At 41.6% G+C, this 22,199-nt stretch overlaps 1 protein-coding gene and 1 long non-coding RNA gene across 6 annotated transcripts in view; one reads left to right on the top strand and one right to left on the bottom strand.

Moving 5' to 3' along the window:
- RMND1 (required for meiotic nuclear division 1 homolog) overlaps window positions 1–14,871 on the top strand; it is a 20,904-nt gene extending 6,033 nt beyond the window's left edge. For 4 of the 5 annotated variants that reach the window (XM_083827772.1, XM_083827771.1, XM_083827773.1 and 1 more), the window contains 10 exons: window positions 1,123–1,231; window positions 4,144–4,219; window positions 4,437–4,476; window positions 7,966–8,066; window positions 9,026–9,132; window positions 11,216–11,280; window positions 12,181–12,257; window positions 13,436–13,556; window positions 14,326–14,442; window positions 14,696–14,871. In XM_083827772.1, coding sequence (XP_083683898.1) covers window positions 1,123–1,231; window positions 4,144–4,219; window positions 4,437–4,476; window positions 7,966–8,066; window positions 9,026–9,132; window positions 11,216–11,280; window positions 12,181–12,257; window positions 13,436–13,556; window positions 14,326–14,442; window positions 14,696–14,728 — 846 coding nt within the window. In that variant the 3' untranslated portion in view covers window positions 14,729–14,871. Of the gene's footprint in view, window positions 1–12; window positions 230–1,122; window positions 1,232–4,143; window positions 4,220–4,436; window positions 4,477–7,965; window positions 8,067–9,025; window positions 9,133–11,215; window positions 11,281–12,180; window positions 12,258–13,435; window positions 13,557–14,325; window positions 14,443–14,695 lie in introns of those variants that run through there. The other variant, XM_083827774.1, reaches the window with a different exon arrangement.
- LOC310896000 overlaps window positions 1–22,120 on the bottom strand; it is a 23,246-nt gene extending 1,126 nt beyond the window's left edge. The window contains exon 1 of the long non-coding RNA XR_014581111.1: window positions 22,025–22,120. This is a non-coding gene — a long non-coding RNA (uncharacterized lncRNA). The remainder of the gene's footprint in view (window positions 1–22,024) is intronic.
- Between the last annotated feature and the right edge of the window lie 79 nt (window positions 22,121–22,199).

The raw sequence follows: 22,199 nt of genomic DNA on the forward strand, positions 1-22,199 counted from the left end.
TTGCAGTTCGGTGTATGAGTGCAGCGAGAAAGTCATTTGGATTTGAAGTGTATTGTGGGTCTAAATGCTTGCAGATGAGAACAGCTCTTTTGTTCGTTTGTTGTTAGTTACATCCCCCTTTGTATTAGTTACAAAAAGCTGGAAAGTGACTGATCCGCAGTGAGAAGCAGCGCTGTCTGGATATCTTCCATTGCAGTGTACTGAAGAACGTTACCGTGGGAAATACAGGGTATCAGAACAAAGAAATCCCTTAAATCAAGGAGTAGAATTTGTAGATCAGTTTATGGTGACCTGTCGTATTAGTCAGGACAGCTTTTACACAGATGACTTTCTGATGTCTTTGCCATGCGTGAGTCAGTCCTGCTGCCAGTCAGCATCCCTTTTCCTCACGTTCCTGCATTGTGCCGGTTATTTGTTCCACTACGGCATTGTATTTATTTCAGGCTGCGGGATACTGAGGCAAACTGGCTGTTGCACACAGCTCGACCGCGGTTTCAGCCGAGGCCGTGTTGTTAGTGCAGCGTTTCCCTCGGAGAGAGGACGCTGATCTGCAGCACCTGCGGCTCTGTGCCGTCCCCGGAGCTACCCGCACAGCCAGCTCCGTCCTGGGCAGGATGGGACCGGCCTGCTGCTCCGGGAGCTTGTGGTGCTTCATAGGCAGGCCGGGGTGGTTCAACTCCACGCGTCTTCACAGGTCTTCAAGCTGGTATTGAGGGTGTCTTGCTTTTGGTTTTGGTGGTCGACCGAGTACCTCATAGGGCTTAGGATGGGAGAGCAACTGTAGCTCTCCTGTTAGAGCATTCCTCTGGCATTCAGGGCAGAAGGGCGCAGTTTGTGGCTCTGTCACACAGGTTTTTGGTGTGACTGACTCACGCCACATGGTTTGGTCTCCGTCTGTGAACCTCGGATAGGTTTTCTTCCCCACTTAGCAGGGAGTAACCTCATTAGTAGTTGTACACGAAGCGGACAGCATAGCAAAGATGATTAGTAGAAAAGAGTGAGTAGATGAAAAGTAAATGAAAAGTGTCACTCTTGTGATCAATTTGAGGCAAACATGAACGTGTCTTATGAACATCTTGCTTCAGCCTTTCCCTAACTCAAATCTTTATTCCTTTGGCGCAGAATCTGATGCAGTGCACAGCCTTTGCAACAGCAGATGAGTATCATCTTGGTAATCTGTGCCATGACCTGACTTCACATGGATATGTTGAAATAACAAGTTTGCCTAGAGGTAGATTTTTAAAACATCTTAAAAACAATATTATATCTCGTTAAATGAAATACAGGTGAGGTATATAATTTTTATAACTTAACATATTCTTATTGTGGTAATACCCTGGAATATATCATGGTACTTGTAATATACATGTAGCTCTATTTAAAAGTTCCATTTACTTTAAAAATAAATAAATAAGCCTTCCAGAATAGCAGTATAACCAGCACTTGCTATTACCGTATGGTAATTTTTCCTCAAATTACTGTTACACTAAATTATTGAAAAATTAGTCCTAGAAATGCATTCAATAAAAATATTTTTTGAAATTTTCTAATACCAAAAATACTACTTTTCAAGAAATCTGCTAACTGAAAATTTTCTGAAAATTTATTTTAATCAGTGTTTCAGTATGTGATGCCACAGTGCTTCAGCTGCCAAACAACTTTGTAATTTGAAGTGTTGCACCTTCTTTCCATACCCAGACTTCTATTAATGTAAATCACCGAGGGCTGGAGGCACGCAAGAGAGAGGCTTGCTGACTAAGTGAAACGTAAAGGAGATGCACATACAAATTTAATTCTGGTAAAGAGAATGCAGTCGATACTTCATACTGGCCAAACACGTGCTAGTCGGATGAGTCCCTGCAGCAAAGTAATTGGTTCTGGTTCTATCCAAAGTATCTCTGAAGACTTGCGAAAGTATGGCATGGAAATAGCTGCAGGATACTCCAGGAGAAAAACAAATTGAGCTTTTTATAGCTTAACGAACCCGATGCCCTAGAACAGCTGCGATTTTCATATGTTGGCAGTAGATTTATTTATTTTTTGTGAATGAACAGATTATATAAAGCTAAGAGGAATGACAAATATTGCTTATGGGCGTTTCAGTAGAGGTTATCAAATACCTGGCTGACTCTCAAACACCTAATAAACCAGCCGTGATAATAATCCAGTGGATCTTTTTAAATGCAAGATTTGGTAATGGCCGTATTTCTCAGAAAGGTGAACATGGAAAGGGAAGGTGCTATGTAATACAGGCATCATGTTCCTTTGTAGTTAGTTCCTTTGTATGAAAACAACACTGGTTTCACTGCTTCAGGATAGAAACTTTGTACAAACCTCAGCGTGACTGAGTTATTGTAACGCAAATTGTGCTGTTGCTGGTACTTTACCCTGAAAGTGTGGGGTTTGCCAGTTCTTTCGTTTATTCCTGGTGTGTTTTTGACTCCTTACAATAGATACTCTGCCAGAAGTTTGAAGGAATTAATGAAAGGATGTTTGATTGTGCCAGCAGATGTGACGTTTTGTGGTGGTTGACACGTGGATGTAGCAGTGCTCAGTCACCAAGCTGAATGTTACATCTTGCAAACTTGAGAAGTACTAGCACATAGAAATCTAAATTAGAAAACGTTGTGTGGATTTGCTGTTTTGTAGTGTTCTGCTTAATTTTATTCTTTTTTGACCCCTTTAAAAACATTTTAGAGGGACTATTTATATAGGGACTATTTATAAGGGACCAAATTCACGTTCAGTGTATATGTTTTAGCTGGAGGGGATTGATAAAGTAAGAGTGATATTTGAAAAGGCAAATGAGAAAATGCAGACAAATGTTTCTTCTGTGGTGAACTCCCACTTCACACCCAAAGCTTGCTCCAGTGATTCATCGAGTCATATGTTTCTGAATTGGAATAGCAAGTGAAAGAGAGATCTTTGAAGAGTTCATACAGACCAACTAACTGCATGGTCTCGAGTTGTGTGTTAGCAAAAGTATGGCCCATATTCAGTCACCTCTTCCTGCCTGCTTAGGCTACGTGCCCTCTGTGACTTCAGCAGTAAAGCAAATGTTGGAGTTCATACCCAGACCTAAACTGGTGCACTGGTGATTGCTTTGTGATATTTATGCAAAGGGGTTGAGCTTTTTAATGCTTAGGTGTTAGGCCTTGCAAATTTCTCTTTGCGGAGTCTCAGCTCACAGTAGAGGTGGGAGGTTTTGCTGGTCTGGCTACCAATGGTAAAATGAGTCACGTTGGAAAGTGAACTTTCCTTGGCATAACCACAGCTGGGCTTCTAAAGCTACGCCTACGTTGGCAGAGCAGTACAGGGGAGCAGCTACAGGGGAAGGGCGGGGGAGTGGAACTGTTTTGAGCACCCAGGACCCACACTGAGCAAACTTTGGGGCCTTCTGCTTGCACCAGCTGGTGTAAGAGCCTGGTCCTATATAATGAATGTCCATTAGCATGGTTGGAGTACCTGAAGTGCAGTGCTGGAGCTCATCTTCCAGTTTAATTTCATGCAAAAGAAATCCAGTTTGTGCACCCTGACACTTCTGCAGTGCAGATCCAAAGTGTGGTGAACGAGGGTGACTGGAAGATTTATTTCAAAAGCATGCTTCAGATCCAAAGGAAAACATGGATGTTCCCTCTGCTGCCTTGGGGGTATGCTCTTTCAGGTTTCTGACTAACAAAGCAAAGTCAGCAAAATTAGTCCCTCGCTGTATAGAAAAGGGAGATTTTGGTCTTCCGGGCAAGCAGAACTTGAGCAGTAATTGCTCTGCAACTGTGGGCTAACTTCCATAATTCACTTGTGTTTATGTCCACTTTTGCCTTCTATATTCTGTTCCTGGTTAATTTACTATGCCCTGCATGGGTTTTGTCTAAGTCTTTTGTTCTTTAGAACTGTTACATTTCATTAACTACAGTTTATAGTGAAGTTTAACATAGCATCTGAGTCTGTCTAGCATGCAACACTTTAGAAAAGCTGCTTCGTTTTATATTGTCACACTTCAATCAGAAAAATAAAATGTGGGACTGACATTGAAAGTGTTAGCATGCAACTGTTGAGCTGGAATCATGCTTGTAGCTGTCATGATTAGAAGTGTAATTAATTCTTCATTTTGAACTTTTATTTTGCTTATTTGTTTCCAACTAGATGCTGCAAATGTTTTGGTGATTGGTACTGAGAAATCTGCAAAAGATGATGATGCTGGCATGATTTTTTTCTTCAGGTAAGTTAAAAACTATGCCTGAAACATTACTTTATTAATAGCAATCAACAATATAGCTATCAGCAATAACAAACTGTGAAAGTGCAGCTTACTAGATCATTGCATGTAGCTCAATCAGAATGATTCAAAAAAAATTGATAATACACTTGATCATACAAAATTGATCATATACTTAAAACAGTGCAATTACACCTCAGTTTTTTCCTTGAATTCACAGGGAAGGGGCTGTTGTGTTTTGGAATGTGGAAGAGAAAAGTGTAAGTAAAGCACAACTGTTTGCTAAAGCTTCATAGTGAGATGTCTTGTTAGTCCCACAAAGCCCAGCACGCTTTGGTTTTGAGAGTTCACATCTCTCCAGAAAGGAAGAGGACTGATTCTTCTCCTAAGGAGTGTAGCTGCCCTCAAGTGTGTGGCTCGCTGCTGTATCACCTTTGAAACTTGTCTTTCTGCACAAAATAAGCAAATAGATGTGTAGCATACAAAGGGGATGAAATTTTCTACTGAAGGCCAAAAATCTGAAACCTTAATCCTGTGAGACTGACAAAAAGAAAATTCTTGCAGCTTTATGTACTGAAGATCAGAAAAATCAACACATGAATGGTTGTTTAACAGGAGTTAATGTAACAGGAAATAAATCAGCAGAAAAGGATCATTTTAGTGCTATTTAAGTCAGATCTTAAAACTGCAAGACTTACTATCCAAAGCTTACATTTGGTTAACTTGAAATATGCCAGATTTGTAAACAATTGTTTTTCCTTCTTTTGTGTGTGTTTCTAACAGCAGTTTTCCTAAAGGAAAGCTTTTATAGGATGGTATAATTGTTAAAATATATTGATATCGAAATAACGTGCATATCCCTTGTGATAAATCAGTGCTCTTTGCTGACCAGGAGGGGAATGCTCCAGACATACTTATTTTTATGAATATATTTATAGTCTCTTTTAAAATATTTTATATCTATGCATTTTGTTTACTGTGGTTAAATAAAGCTGAGTGCTAGATACATAAAGAAAAGGCATTGATCTTATCTGTAGGCAGGGTCTGTGAAAGTAGTTGGCATACTGAACACGATACTGAGATGCACAGACATTCATAGAAGGATGTTAATTAAGGTAAATGAAAATACAGAGCTGTTGTTTCCAGATGTGAACAACTTCTGGATTCGAGTTTGCTTTTTCCATTTCAGACCTGAAATGTGCCCGATTTCCTGCCTGTTTGGGGGAGTTTCAGTACATCAGCAGGCCTACAAAAAGATACTAGCTTTCCCTTCAAACCCTGCCTGTAGCACATTTAGGAAGCAGTGGCTGTAACTATGCTACTGAGTCACAGGTATTTCTGAAGACTAGCTGACTAACTCCTGTTGATAGTTATGAATTGGGCACCTCTGCCCTCTGGGGTACTCTGAAAAATGTCATTTTCTTGTACATTTTTACATGCTTAAGTACGTTTGAAAACTTGACACCACGTTCTTTTTGTCAGTAGAAGTAACTTTAGTTGGTCCTCTGTTGGCCTGATTTATAAAAGAGGAAAACTGCCTTTTTCTGCTTTTTGAAATCATAGTCAAAGTTTTAACTTTCAAACAACTTGCTCAAACAGGGTATTTTTTATGCATAAGTTTTAATGAACCAAAACAATACGAAGACCTGGTCTGTAGAACCGAAACTGAAAGTAATTCAGTAAAACAGTGTGTAGAGACAATGTGAACAGACAAAACTGCTCTTTAAAGGTACTCCAGAATGATTGTTGTGGGAGGAAAAACTATTTTAAACAAACGGACACTTAACAGAACAAATTATAACTACAGGCTGATCGTAAATAGGACTTAAAGATGTAAAATACTGTTCTCAAGTACCTGTGCAGCAAGGTAGTGCACTAGTTTCACCAGAAGTAGTAAGGGCAAAAAGCCAAACTAGGTGGAGTTCATGTGTGTCGTTAAAAGGAAACTGCGAAGCGATTGTCTCAAATAGGAAGGGTCTGCATTGAGTGAATCCAGAACACCTCTTCTCATTAAATGTACTCTATCACAGGTAGTCCCTTCTGTAAAATTAGGCTGGGCCTAGAATAAACTCACATCAGTCAATGGAAACTAACGTATTACTTTAAAAGAAAGCTGCCACTAAAACATAATTTCCTATTATTCAGAGCAATGGAAGAACTTTGGAAATATGCGTAATACAAGACACATGAATTCTGCAGAATCAGTTATGGTCTGTAAAGCTTTGTTAAATCTTACTCTCTGCTGGTGCTGGGAAGCCTGACCTGGTTGTAGCTCTGGAGGAGACTATTAATGTATTAACAGCATAACTATTACTATATTGATATAGGCTCCACAATGCCAGCTAGGCTGCCTGGATCCGAGTGAGTGCACTCTTGAAATCTGGCATGCTATGTTACAGATTGGCTCTTGGCTCTGGCATTGTTTCAGCAGGATTTGCATTGCTGAATTGTCCCTCGAAGCTGTGTATCTAAGCTGACTGGCCTAACAGCATACACTTCCTCACTGGAGGGGAAAATATATATTTTTTTTTCATACCCTTGTTTACCATAATATCGGGAATATATGGCAGGCATTAGACATGCTAGTATTACATTCAGGGGTACAAAACAAGCAGTTGCATATGTAAGAGTATTTCTGTCTGTTTTTTAGTGAAAAATGTTGTCGTGCCTTAGATAGGATCACTGAAATTCTTGGAAGTAATGAAGAAAACAAGTACTGCAAAGAAAAGTGTTTCTTGCAGGTGATCCAACAGATTTTCAAAGTACTTAACCTGGAGGAAATGCTTCAGGGACAATTTATTGACATACAGTATGCACTGAAAGATTAACTATTCTACATTGTTTTGAAGAGATTATTTTAAGTATCACTAAGTAGAAAATACTTCTTTAAAGAACTTAGGCACCAAAAGTATATTGTGGGGTTTTTTTTAGTAGCTGCTGTGTAGTTAGATGCTTTTTTGATACCTGTATGTGCATGCTATAGATGAGGGTTTTTTCAGTTCAGAATTTGTTTCTAATTGCATAACAATTTATATGATAGGAGGCTTTAACGCATAGAAAAGAACAAGAGCGAGAGATCCTAAGTTAAAGGAAAAGAGCTTTGTGAGAGAGCAGAGCCCATTATTCCTGCATCAGGTTTTAGTGTGTTTGGGAATAAAATGACAATGAGATTACTCCTCCAAGTGGAACTGCGCATTCAACTGCTTACAGGGCTGACTGTAGGCAGCTGAAACTATTTTTCTTTTTTTATTTCTCTAGTGAAAGGACTTCTGTAACATGACCTGACCTCTGGTAGTTGAAACAAAACTACTAATTTTAGCAAACTAGTAATTTTGGCAGAAGCAGCCACCTGATGTTTTTATCCTAAAGATTCATTCCCACACTCAGACGTGCTGAAGTTTTGTACAGCTCATTGTTGTAATACTGAATATTTCTGCATTGTCTTTACTGCTGCTCTGGTTAATCCCTACCTTGTTTTATAAATGTAGATATTAAATGACATTTTAGCCTTAATAGATCCTTTGCAGTTGTTCACAGCCACAAAATTCATCCACGTGGCTTCAGAAATAAACTGCTAATAGTTGCTTCATTTGAATACAAAAAATTACTAGCACACCTATTCATTTTTATTTAAATAACTTTAATAAGCATGGAAGTTGCCTTCATCAGCCTATTACATGCTAGCTCTTTGTAGAGTGATAATATACTACAGTAGTAACTGCTCCTGTGTCCAACTGTCTTTTTCTTAGATGAAGAATATAATGCGAGTGCTAGAACAGCATGAAATTCAGCCATATGAAGTTGCACTAGTCCATTGGGAGAATGAAGAGATGAACTATAGAATAGGAGAGTAAGTATCTTCAGGCACTCCTATTTATATAAAAGCTAACAGGCATTTACAACAAATTCACGTGAAAGTAACTAGTAGAAATACACCTTTTTTATTCTTGTTTCAAATGAGTAAAAATAGGGAAAGGAGAAAACAGTACATCTAAATTCACAAATTTTGTTGAACTGCTAAACTTTCAAGTAATGGCCTTTAGGACTTGATTATACACTAAATTTTGTAAATCAAGAAGGTCTGTGTCTACACAACCGAACGTGCCAAACAACAGAACAATCCTAAACAGAACCTGTGTACCTCACAGGAAAAATAAATACACATTGTTGAGCCGACTCTGATTTAAAGAAGGCACAGTACTTCTCTGCGTAAGCTTTCTTCAGTGCCCTCTAGGTTCATATACAAAGAGGCATTCTGCGCGTACGTTGCTTCCTAGGAAAGGTATAACTTGAATACTATGGGAGGATGTATCTGGCAAGCTGTCTTGCCTTGTTAAATACTTTTTTCATCATGCGGAGCAAATTATCCCTACGGAAATACTTTTCAATGTAAATGATTGTGTAATTTACCTGTAATTTTTCTAACAGCGCCAAAAAAACTGTGCTCCTAAACAGGACACTGTAACAACATAAGCTGAACCATATCAGGTCAGCTTATTTAAGGTAACCTGGTAAGAGGCCAAGGGGTCTTTTTTTTTTTTTTTTCCTGGCCACTTGAAAACTGTGGACTATCCAGATGTGGTGTTTGTGATTCCTGACATAGTCATAGACTGAAGAACTAATTTTCAGTGATTTGTTTGGTTATTGTTGGTTTGAGCATAAGTAAAATGCAAGGATGGGGGTGATAGCCATGTAGATACATCATGATTTATATAAAACAACCAACCTTACTTGCATTGTTGATTATTCTTTAAGTGTTCCTTTTCTGGTGGCTTAGTCAATGAAGATGCTTCAATCCTGTTTTAACAGAGGGCAGTCAAAGCTTCATAAGGGAGAAATCTTGTTAAATTCTGAGTTGGATATTGATGAAGTTGTTCTGCAGAAATTTGCCTTTTCAAATGCCCTTTGTCTTTCTGGTAAGTTAATACTGTTTGTAGTATCCGCCTGTGGTACAGATTTTGTGAAATATCATTGTAAGTGAGACTTGGACAGTGAGAGGCTGAAGACTTAGAGTCTGGTTTGGTGAACTGTGTAAAGATTGTGCTTCAGTGGGAGGATTAGTTTTCAAAGCTTTCGCTTTGTTTTCCATAAATTGGAATTACTTCGCTCACTGTAAATCTTCTTAAGGATGAGCAAAGCAAATTAAGAAATGTACTTTGCAAAAGACAGATGTTCCACTGGGCATACTGTTGCCCATCTTTGAGATTATTCTAGGATAGTAACAAGTGTAGAGTCTGGAATTAGAAAGCTGTCAGTAATCTTAGGTAATTGATCCTGAAATCATTACCAGAAAAAAATAGATACCAGCTAAAGCAGGTAGTAATGTAAAGAAGTGATTCTTGGCGTGGGAAGCATTCCAGTATCAAGTGCGTGGACTGGAGTCCCAGATAATGGTTTGATTAGGCTGATCAGCTACGGCTGTGCTACAGGTGGTACTTCCATCAGGAGGCACTGCAAAGAAGTCAGGCTCAGCAGCGATGCTGCTGCTTCAGACCTAGAATGAGGTAGGAAGTGGGGATAGAAGCTAGCGGCAATAAGGCTATCCTCAAAAAGGCCTTTAAGGAAGAAAATCGTACTACCTCTACTGCTTTTAGGGTGAATGACAAAATTCATGTAGTATGTGAGAAAGAACACCTTTAAACAGATATCAAAAACCAGAATGCGTGTTTTTGAAGTGATCCACCACTTGACCAAGGCACACAGCATAACTAAATGGTTTTTGGCTGTTGAAGAAAGAGCTATTGAAATATTGAGGGAAAAAAGCCTCTAGTTCTCTATAGTTTTGCTATTCATAAAACCACTGCATGGAAGAGTGCTGCCACATACAACTGAGCAAGGGATTTATTCCCAGGAGATAATTGGTACCAATTTACATTAGTGTTAGACATGTACACCATAAGGGAAGACAGTGCAATGTTCATTGATAATAGAGGATGCAAGTGTAGTCCAAGTCAAATGTACAACACAGCAGAAACCAACCTCTGTCAAATAATCAGCGATAGCTGAAATGCCTATTGGCCTCTTTTCAAGGGCTAAATTAAATGCCATTTAACTCACTGACTTGGATTAGGCTTCTGTACTCAAAAAAGACCATGAAAGATGCTCAGCATTGAGTTTACTGTGTGTCCTGACTAAGTGGTGCGAACGATTACTACCAAAAAGCATTCATTTTAAGAAATAAACCTTATCTGTTTAATTTTTCTGAGTGAACAGGGTTAATTTTTGAAACTGATCTGTCCTTATTACTTCATTCTTGCCTGGGAATCTGAGGATAAAAGAACAAAGAGCCTGAGTTATATCGTTTCCCTGTAGAAATCATCCTTTAAGGCTCAAGCTGAGACAGAGTAGAACTTGTGTTGGCATTGCCTGTGCTGAACAACTTCCACTAAAGATAAATTATCTTTTCAGTGAATGATATATTCACCAAAACAAAATGTAAGATTGCCTAAGCTTGAATTTAGCTTCAACAAATACAGGTGATGGTGTGTCTATACAAGCTAATTCTCCGTGGTTTGAGCATGCTGCATCAAGTATTGGACAAATTGGAAGTTAAAAGTTCTACACAATGCTGTAGAAATGTGTAGAAAAAGTGGAGACTCAAGGGGCACCAGATGAAGTCAGCCTGATTCCTGCAAGGCTAATTATCTCCAGCATGCCTCCTTGGAATGCACTTTGCAAAGGCTTCGTACGCAGCACATAGCACTCAAACACACCTTGTTGAGCTGAAGCAAAAGTTCTCCAGGATCTGAACCAGTCCATTGGAGAGTAGAGCTGAGCTTGAGGTGGTTCTGCTTGCAGAGCTGTCAATACAAACCCAAATTTGTCTGTAGATGTATGAACATGTATCGTATAATACCAATGGTATATCGTACATGTTGATACAAACCTATCTGTAGCATCCCAAAACAGTGTGTCGGTAGATGTAAATTAAGATCATTTGAAAGCATATATATATACCTACGTCTCACAGTGTTCCACTTTGTCACCTCTGTGTTGCAGTAAAACTGGCTATCTGGGAATCATTATTGGACAATTTTGTGGAATCAATCCAGTCAATTCCTGAGGTGAGGTCTTGTTTGTACCTTTCCCCTCCTCTTTTCCTGTGCTATGTTAAAGACCAGATATAGCTGTGGATATAGGAAAAAGCAACCGCATGCTTAATACATTTGATGGCAAAGCCATCAACACACAAGCTCAGAAAACCTGCAAAGGGGTGGGACAAGAAACGAGCAGTCTTTAAAAGGCTGGGGGGCGAGGGTGGGAGTGTGCATTGGAATAACGTTTCCCATGTTGTGCCACCGTCACCTGCTGCTGTGGGACATGCATGCGTAACAGGACAAGCAGCATTTAAAAACCTGGCCAAATGGTGTGTGTTGCACCTTTGGCCTCAGAGTAGTCTGCTGTAACCTGAATGTAATGAAGAGTTCAAGTGAGTTACTTAGACTAGTGTTTCCACAAGGCTTAATTAAAATACAAAGTCCATATCGTGTTGCATTTAAAAATTAGATTCATAGGCTTCAAAAGACAAATCCTCCTTTATTTTTAATAAAAGAAATAACTGGAAATACATTGTTTGTTTTAAGTGAGGAAGAACCCTATAGAAAGGACAAATAAGTAGCAAGGTAAAAGAACACTGTCATGACTTAAAAATAGCAATAGTAGTAAGAGAGGACAAATGATCTCTCGTTTGGGAAACCATTCATAGAAAAAGTTCCAGGATCCTGTATTGATACTGACAGCCTACTTGGTTGCTTGCTGAAAACCCAGAAGACCAGTTGAATGGTGATACTCTTATCAACCTAGATAAGCAAGGCACCATTCAAACAAAACTTAAGTGTTGTAACAAGTATGATATGCATTCAGATTTTAGCTCATACGAACTTCAGGCTGTATGAGAACGTGAGACTTCTTAGGGTACAGTACATGCTATTTGATCAAGCGGTGAAAAACCTGTTACTTTGCAGATACTAAAATCAGGAAGAAAGGTGAAACTGTCTCATGCAGATGTGATGCAGAAAATTGGAGAACTCTTTGCATTAAGGTAACATTTTTTTGTTACACCAAAGACACTGTATTACACGGAACTTAAAAATCACCTTGTGTGTGGTACAAAGACTGGGATATACTTGAAGCTTTGGAGTAGTTCACAGTCTGGCATGAGCCCTGTTGGTGGGATTCCCTCAGCCGCCTTCTGGCTTGAGGCAGTGTTTGTGCTGTCATGGTCAGAGGACTGTGCTTCCCACTGCCTCACCACTCTCACTGTGGTATCTCAACTATAGGCAGGCATTAGGCAGCACATTGTAAATGGCCAAATTCCACACCCTTTTCCTTTTCTAGGTACAGCAATGCATGTTTCATAACCTGCAATTATAACAGAGAGTACAGTATGCAAAAGGATACAAGGAGGAAGCATGGGGGTTAAGTAGAGCCATTAACTATGGTCTACAGTTAAAGTTTTTCAGGGATTTGGCCTCTTCTACAAGTTATGTTCTTTCCCTAGATTCACTCAGAAACCACTGCTACATTGCAAGGATTTAATGTTTGTTTTTTTTTCCTTCTCAAGTGTAACTTGGCCATTAGGAATACACAATATTATGCACTTTAAAAAAGTGAAGAAAGAGGTAAATGAAGAAATCAATTCCTATCTTAAACAGTAGATTTTATCATCCTACTTGGAGGACCCTTCTGTAATGCACAATGATGGTATAAAAGTCCAAAGATTTATGTGAGCAGTAGGCTGAGGGCAGGAGATCATAGCTCCTTGCCTTTATAGAGCTGAGCCAGGAGCCTGGTTCTGAACTATGCTCACATACCCAGCGTGCGGTGTCATTCACGCTTCAGAGCTCTGGAATAGAAACAAGCTGTTACAGACCTCCCCAGTAACTTTAATTCACATACTTAGCTTCAGTGAGCTACTAGCATAGTGAAGGACTACCTCCTCAGTTTGTCACCTTCTTTAACTTCTGGTCGAGGAATGTTGCCATAAGGCAAAAACACTGCAAAGACTGATGCATATTACAGTATTCTCAGAAAAGTTTCAGAGGATGTTACCAATTTTAAACAATAACTATGTTAATATTTTTATTATGAAAGGAGAGGTTTTCATATTTTATTTAACAAGAAAAGCTTTCCATAATTTTTCTTCTAACCACTATGTAAATATTTACTCCTATATGCACCCAAAGAACTTTGAAATACTGCAGTAACCATTCTTTTTAGACACCGCATAAATCTGAGTTCTGACCTGCTAATAACACCTGACTTCTACTGGGATAGAGAAAAACTGGAAGAGCTTTATGACAAAACTTGCCAGTTTCTCAACATTAATCGCAGAGTCAAGGTAGGTGTCTTATTGTTGCAAGAATACCCAAATCAGCCGTCTTTGGCTTAGCAGAGCTACAGACTGCTTCATAAGTGTCTGTTTTAACTGTAGAAGGTGAATTAAGCACAGTAGGATCCTATACACTCTTCCCTTTTCTGTGTGTTTGTAACCCACTCGCATCTTTTACCTAGTTTAGGTCAATGACCTTGTTTCAACCATCTAGACCTAAATGAATGGATTGATTGCTTATTCCCAAGCCACTAAATTAGGCTTTAAATAGTTATAAGAGGAGGAGCTTTAATTCTTGTTCTGAAACTTGTGCAAGAAAAGTTTTAAAAAAATGAGATGTGAAGCAGTCTTCTTACTGATATGATGATCCAGGTCAGCTCAGTGCAGGGCAACGTAATGCTTACTGCTCAACCAGAGTAAGAAGCATGTGAAACTTTTCCAGTGGTACAGCAACCTTCAATATTGACTTAGTTACCTTTGAGGCATTCCCATAAGCTGCGTCATCGTCGCTTGCATCTGTTTTCATGACAAGAAATCACCTAGTAGCTATTTAATACCTGCAGATGCCTATCTAAAACCCATTGAAATAAGTTATTTATATGAACACTCCCCTTGCTTGTGCATGCTGCCTTACGGACTTCCCCTTCAGTTCTTTTGCAGAAGCATTAACACCTTTCTGCAGTTACATTCAGTAAGCCCCGCTGTGGATTGTGTTTCTTTAGCTATGTCATACAATTTGTGGAATCCAGCTTTGCCACATGCTTGGGATCTGTTTCAGGTAATGAATGAAAAGCTTCAGCACTGCATGGAGTTGACAGACCTAATGCGAAATCACCTGAATGAAAAACACGCTCTGCGCCTTGAGTGGATGATAGTAATACTCATCACCATAGAGGTTGGCTCCTTTTCCCCACTATTACACTGAATAATTCAGTAAAAAGTGCAATTTATATACTTCATAATTTGAAAATCAACATTACCTTATTTGTGTAATGTACTGTACGATGGAATTAGTCTTTAGTTCTTTGCAAGTAACTTTAGAGTTGCAGCTATAGTTATTTTCCAGATTATCTGGCTTACAGTGTAAGCTGTTGTTTTAAAGATTAATATGTGTTATTTGATTTAATAATGTGTTTGTTATTCCACAGGTTTTGTTTGAACTTGCAAGGGTAGTTTTCTGACCACAGACGAAACTCTGGAAGAAAACTGACGAACCAATAGAGACCATGTGGGCAAGAAAATGCTTCTAGAAAATAGTGGAGTTGTCCCTCTTGATAAATATGTACATATTCTGCTGAAATAAAAAACAAATCTGTGAACATTATCCCCAACTGCTGTAATAGTGGTGTTAAAGAAGTCTTAATCTGTGGATGTGCTCAGGTAAAGCTGACATACAAATGATACGTTCTCGTGGTTAGGCTGGATGCAGGGAGCTAGCATTTTGCTCCGTACTGAACAGGGACAGAAGGATGGATCACTTCGGTGCTGACCTTATTAATTTGCTGAGCTACCTGGCATGACTTTAATACGTCTGGCAGGTTGGGGTGGTTTGGGTTTCTTTAATGATATTATGTTCTTTCCCTGTCACTACAAGGTATTTGTACAGTTGCATGCACATACAGTTTAGGAACTAGTTGAACTTTATCTGAGGTCACAGGAAGCTGTAGCAGAACAAGAAACTAAAGCTCACAAAGTTTCGCTGTAACATAAGGGGGATAGCACAGTTATCTGATTATTAACAGTACAGATTACAAAGAATGAATTAGTGTAGGTTAAAGTGTCTTAATTTTACTCTAAGTAAATGTTTCAATGGTTTTTAATCTCTTCCTAGAGTGCTCTAGATTACCATCTCCACAACACTGTCACTTGTACTTGTGAGAATGAGGTTTGGGTTTTTTCAGCATTCAACTCCTTTCTACGTGAATTTTCAGGAACTACTATGCAACCGCTAGTAGTCACCTTTTCCCAAGATCAGGTTAGTCCACTGGACTTGCTTCAGTGTCAGTTGAAATATAACGTCTCAGTAACATAACCTAGGAATTCTGAAAAGCCCATGAAGCATCATTACCAAGCTGTGATGGCTAGATTCAGGCTAGAAGTGAGATTACATTTGCAAGAGCTTACGTGCTAGTTCTCTGTTCACCTGAAAACAGTCTGAGTATGGCATTAGACTACTTCTGAATACATCAGGCATGTACATGGGGAAGAGAATAGAACTGGGCAGAGCTAGGAAAAACATCCGACTATAAAACCATCATCTTGCCACAGATTGCTACCAGCGGCTGGGGGGGACATTGTAAGCAGCAGCAGCTCCTCTTAAAGGGTAGCCTTTTCTCCTCAGAGAATCAAAACCTGGAGATCAACAAGCAGTTCTCTGAGCTGCTGAGGCTGTCTGAGCTGTCAGCCCCATTCACAGAAGCGAACCAGTCAGCAGAAGAGCTTGGTGACAAAGTTTACTATTAACTGCGGAACAGTTCCTCAGCACTGAAATAGTACATTAGATCCATGAAGAGGTGCTGGGTACATTTTTCTACATAATTATAGTAGGAGGATTAGGTTAAATTTTAATTGTCACTCTTGCAGCAAACGTTTTTTCATTCCTTTATCAAAACAGGCTTTTTCACCCCCACTTTGAATACAATAAGTAAGCCTGAGAAGGTAAGTTCCCATTCATCTCACACACTTCATGGTTTTGGTACTTCAACTAAACTGCTAAAATGTAAATTGGCAGGCAAAATGCACCTATCAAACACACAGACTGAGTTATCAAGCCAAACGCACTGAAACAACAGGAACACGGTTACTTTTGCAACTTTAAATCAGTTTCTGTCTGCATAGATGACTACAGCTGTGAAATGCCTCGTTCTGTACGGCCCCGGACCCCCTTTACTGGGTGGAATGGCTGTTCAGTGTGCTGCTTCAGTTAAGCCCTAACTGTACCTTAAACTTCGTAGCCATCTTTTTCAAAATGTACCTGTTGGCAGCTGCAAATCTGAGGGTTTTTTTATTGGTGAACTATACAGCCTCTGACAGAACAGCCTCACTGTGTTACAGGCAGAGACCCAAGACCAAGCCAGGCAGTTGAATGCACCAAGAACCTAACGAGCTCTCAGAGCGCAACATACAGCAGAGCTACCCCCGGTGGGCAAGACTTAGGACACTCCTCCTGCCGGCAACCTTTCATTCTGCTTCAAGCCAGACAGCCGACAGGGGCCCCGTGCAAGTTCACAGCACGACCTGACCAGCAGGGAGTTTATGGCACAGGCGAGATTAGAATCCAGTTCCAGAAGCAAACAAAGCCTGCCGTAACTGTGAGAACGTATCTGCCTTATCTGTCTCATCCACCACACGCCTTCATAGTTTAACTGTAGAGAGCCTTCTGCACTACCTCACTCAGCACCAAAATGGGTCTATTCTAGCCAGTGAGGGTCGAAGGGAAAAAAAAAGTGATGGAAATACAGTATATATGAGGAAAACCAGAGAGCAATCCTATTATAACTAAAATTCTTTAAATTGTATTTTTCTAATAAATTAACATAAATCAAATTAAGACCAAATGGCAAAAAAATGGTTCAGATGGAACCTCATTAGAGTATCGTTTATAAAGACCCCAACTGTACAGACAGCTTCTAACTGCTTTTTCCATCAGATGAGATAAAGGACAACTTGTAGAAAGTGTTTTTCTTTGAAGATCTGCTAGACAGAGTTGTCATGAGACTAGCTGGTTGTAAAACTGCTAAGAGCACTAACAGTCAGGAGTCCTGATGTCCAGTTTTTGCAGGGGAACCTCTCTCTACTGGCCAGGGTCAGTCCCTGTTTTGCCAGCAAACCAGCCCTGCACGTGAAAACATATAAAAATGAAAGCATATAAAATGACACCTCCCTACGTCTCTGCAAAGATAACTTATATTCAGTCCAGCCAGCGCATAAGAGCTTGCGGATGGCTTTCTTGCCAACTTCAAGCATCTGCCTGAAACAGAACTAATAAAATGCTGTGAGATTCTCTTTCCTTCCCCATCCTAGCTTAATGGTAAGAACCACTGAAAGTTCAGCTCAAAAGAGGAAAGAAAAAAAAAAACAGATACTGTGTCCACCTAAATGAGTTTATTTACTCATAGCTAAGTAACAAAGTCGCCTTCTAAAGCCAGCAGGGACAGAAAAGATAGAGACGCCTGGCAGTAATAATGGTTGTGGCAAACCTTTTTCCAATCTAAGACCCTTCACACCTGGATCCATTTAGAAATTGCAAAAAGGAACCGAGGTACCGTGTGTGCCAACCTACTTTTCTCAGCCACCCTCGGGACCAGAGACGAGTGCTGCGGGAGGTCCTGCCGGCCTCGGCGGGGCGGTGGATCACCTCTGCTGGGAGTCTCATTCTTGTCTGCAGACGGGTGATGGCACCAGCCTGACAACGGTACAGATTTCGAGGTACTCGAACACAATACAATATAGAGGGATGTAAAAAGCAAAACGCACACCCTGAAACACTTTCTTCCAGTGGAGGGGTGGGGAAGAAAGCTTAACTGTCCTAGCTAAGGGGAACAGAAAGGGTCTTGAAAAGTACACAGCCCCAGCTGAGGAAATAATCTTAAGAGACTGTAATTCTGTACAGTCAGCGGGAAGGCAAAGATCTGTGCTAGCCTTAGACAACTTTTTTGCCACAGCTATACGCTCCACCAGGTAGCCCACTTCTGATCCCCCAGTGCCCACCCGTGACGCATTTCTTGGCATCACGCACATACTCCCTGCTACACATAAAACCAGGAGGATGAATCTCAGAAAACAAAGCAATTCCAACAGTTTGGGGTGCTCCACAGGTTTTGACAGAACAAGAACCTAACAGACCTAGACACACTCAGAAAGCAGAGCAAGCAAACCCCTCTCCTCACACCCACAGCACCCCCCTCCCTCCATTTCTGATTCTTTCAACCAAACCTAAACAAATTTAAAACAAAAAGATATATTTTTTTCCGTAAGTCTACTTCGAGTTGTGGAAGGCACCACGTTGACAGTATCACCTTTTCTCCCAGCTGGTGCTATATACGCCAGTCTTCAAGCTCCACGCAAGAAATGTGTTTTCCAGACAGGTAAAACAGGAGCACCAACCGATGGTAGCTGCCAATTCCTGTTGCACCCCCAAATACTTTTTAACACTCTGCCAACTGCACTTGAGTCAATGCTAGCTAGTATCGCGACCGTTCTCGACAGAAACCTCAACTGCATAGGCTTGAAAAATGCACTCCGTGCAGTTGCAGTTTCAGTCTTCCCTCCCCAGGGGAAACAAAATATGCAAGTACACATATTACTGTCGCTTTATAGTTGTGCTGCACTAAAAATGTCACTCCAGCCAAGAATGCACGGTCCCTTTTCAACTTTCCCAGTTAAAAGCAGGCAGGGCTGATGCACCAGGCCAGTCTGGGACGAAGGCAGAGGCAGCAGGAAGCGGGCTAATCTGCACGGCAGGAGCTGTGTCAGTTCGGTTACGCCAACAACTCCTGATGGAAATGGGACTCCTAACAAGAAATTTTTTCTACCTACAGTTAAACCATTTCCTCTGAGGACACACATTCTACAAGCAAAAGGATTTAGGGTTTTTGTTCTGTTTGTTTTGCTGCTGTAAATTGCAGCTACTCAGTAGCCGACGATAAAGCTTTGCTCACTAGGTGTAAAAACAAGAAGTTTCCACATTCGTAACCATCAGAATACCAGAGCAGCCCTAATGTGAGGGCTTTTCCTGGGGACCACTTTTCCCTGCTCTGAAGATGAGCGAGGTTTGGACCGAGCGTGTGACAAATTCTAGCAGGGCTGATAGCCCCGGATGAAGAGACCAGCGACTATCAGATGAACAACGTTTATTCATCCAGCAAGAAGCTGCCGCAGCTGTCACGCTTCCCACCAAGCCTTGTCACCAAGATAAATCAGAAGCCAAAGCGTTAGAAGCGTCAGCTGTGCTAATAAAATGGATTTACAGTGTTGATATAAACTCACGTTTTACTACAGATGTAACCATGTGGAAACAGTGCCCAGGACACGCACTGACGGGAAGCCCCCGACAGCTTTGGCGATTCCAGAAGCTGCCCTGGGGCAGCGGGTAAGGAGCTCTGCAGGAAGGAACGAGCAAATTGCTCAACGGAATAGGGACTCTACTCTCCTGCTTTCCAAAAACACTACGAAATGTGAAGACTCGCTGAAACCCCACTGATGTCAACAGAGCTGTTACGGTTTTGACTAGAACAACAGAAATCTGCTCCCCCAAACCAACTTCAGCTGAACTCCACCGGAGACACACTGACGGACTTGGGGCCACCTAACTCAAGTTCCTCCCACTGCTCTAGTGCATTTTTCCTCAGATTAGCAAACATCTTCATCGTCCTATTAGCACTTAAATCATCAGCAGTGTGCTCATTTACAATGCAAAATGTTACCCTACCAAAGTTCTGCCTTTAATCTCGGTTATGCGTAGATCAAAACAAAACCAAAGACACAGGGACTGATCCTATCATCAACAGCAACACAACTAAAAATGCTCTTGAGCGTGTAGCAATATTTGGAGCAGTTTGAACATTCCTTTCAAAAGCTCATAGAATTAGGAAATAAATCCTGAATAAGCACCTCGAGAAACTGGAGAAAATAGTCAATGTATAAAAACTGAGAGCACAATAATACCACTTAATGAGAAAAAGATACATTTTAAGTTATAATTTCAGCTGCATTGATTGCATGTTAAAAAAAATGCCATAAGAATTCAGATTGATTTTAGATTTAAAATTTTAGATCCACATCTTCAGCCAGGTGTGAACCATTGCAACAGGTGAACCGTTTGTGGCTCCCTGTGACACAGATGGCGCATCTCGGGTGCCAGTCGGCACTGAAGATGTAAAGTTAGGCAGCATTAAACTCAGCACAGAAATCTTTCTACCAATTCCAGCGGGCTCTGAATCTGACAGGATGCTTTTTAATTAAGAATGGCATTATTGCTGGATTAAGGTATTAGGTATTGCAGTCCAAACAAGGGGCTTTAAAGCTGAATTATGAGTTTTTACAAAAAACAATCACTAAGTTAATATTTTTCCAGTTTCAGAGAGAACACAGAGGAGAACCTCACATGAATTCTGACACAGAAGAACTCAAGGGCAACAAAGACAAGAAAAAACAGGACACAAAGCAAAATCAGATAGGTACCTGCCAGAAACAACATGATTTTCCCAAGTAGCCCACTCAAATTTAATTGAAAACTGTATCACTCTCACCACGTTCCCCCAGAATGAGACAGATCGGCCACCACTAAGCAACACAAGTTCAAACACCCACCTACTCTCTTTACTTTGTATTTAGTTTGCAGAGCTGAAATACAAGTGAAACGTAAGGGGATAAAATCTGCCAAGTAGACTAAAAGCCTTCCAGTCTGCTGGTGAAATACTTCTACGCAAACTTTTATCATGCCCTCAGCACAACAGAACCGTGAGCGCTGTTAAAAGCGTGCCGCCTGTAGTTCAGCACAGATATCTGGGGCGGGTTCTGAGGATACAGTCCCGCTCGGCTTCCTTCTTCCAAATACTACAACAGCAGCAAACACACCATTGGTTTTGTACTCCAAGAAAACTGGGGGTTTTTGTTTAAGGACTTAGCTGGTTCGTTTTTGGGTGCTGCTTAACAAGGATAAATAAATAAATATTGATGAGCTATCTGCTGCAAACAGACTCAAGCTGTATCTACAAGACTTCCACCGGCTTCAGCGGCAGACAGCAGAGTCAGGCTCGCGTAAAGCTCTCCCAGTCCTTGCTCAGTTTAGATCCTGTAAAAATAACAATAGCCTCAGATGACTGCAGTCGCCTGCTAATTTACAGACCAGAGGAGATACAGGACTCCTCCGCCCGTTCTCAGCACGGTTGCCGCCAGGACACTAAACTGGAAGGGTTTGGGCTTTGGTTTGTGCGTCCCATCCTGTCCCTCTTGCGGGACACCTGATGCATTGACTGCGGAGATACCAGCCCAGCTCCAGCTAGCGCCCTGCAAGCTCGGTCAGAGAAGTGCCTTGAACGAGCTGGCTTAATTCAAGAACTTGCTAAGCAGCTTTAAATAAATAAATAAAACGTGACAATGACCCAGACCGATTCGGACGGCTGGCACTGCAGCGGATACCATTCCTACTTCAGGAAACTATACTTCACGATAGCAGGAGCGGGTCCAGGGGCACGGAGCGACACTCCCGCTGCTGGCTGAACGCCCCCCGCCGTGCCTCTCACCGCCACCCGCCAAGTGCCTCCGTCGGAGCCGCGTCCGGCAGCGAGGCGCAGGAGGGAACCCTTCAGCCTCCCCGTCCCGCGGGGCTCCCGGCAGGCGCTGGCCGCGCACCGCCCGCGCACCGTCGACGGAGCGAGGCCCCGCCGCGCTCCCTCCCTCCCTCCCTCCCCGTGCAAGCCCCGGGCGCGCCCCCCACCGGCGCTGCGAGCCCCGGTGAGGCGGCGGGGACGCACCTGCGGCCGCCACTCGAACCGGGGAGGGAGCGCGGCCTCCTCCTCCTCGCCTCCTCCTCCTCGTCCCGCAGGCGGAGCTGGGGGGGGGGGGGGGGGTGCGCACACCCCCCCCCCCCCCCCTCCCCGCCACCCCCGGCGGGGCCCGGCGAGCCGGGGCGGGCGGCGGCGGGGCCGG

The sequence above is a fragment of the Anser anser genome, assembly GCF_964211835.1.
Source record: "Anser anser genome assembly, chromosome: 3".
In the NCBI taxonomy this organism is placed as follows: Eukaryota; Metazoa; Chordata; class Aves; order Anseriformes; family Anatidae; genus Anser; species Anser anser.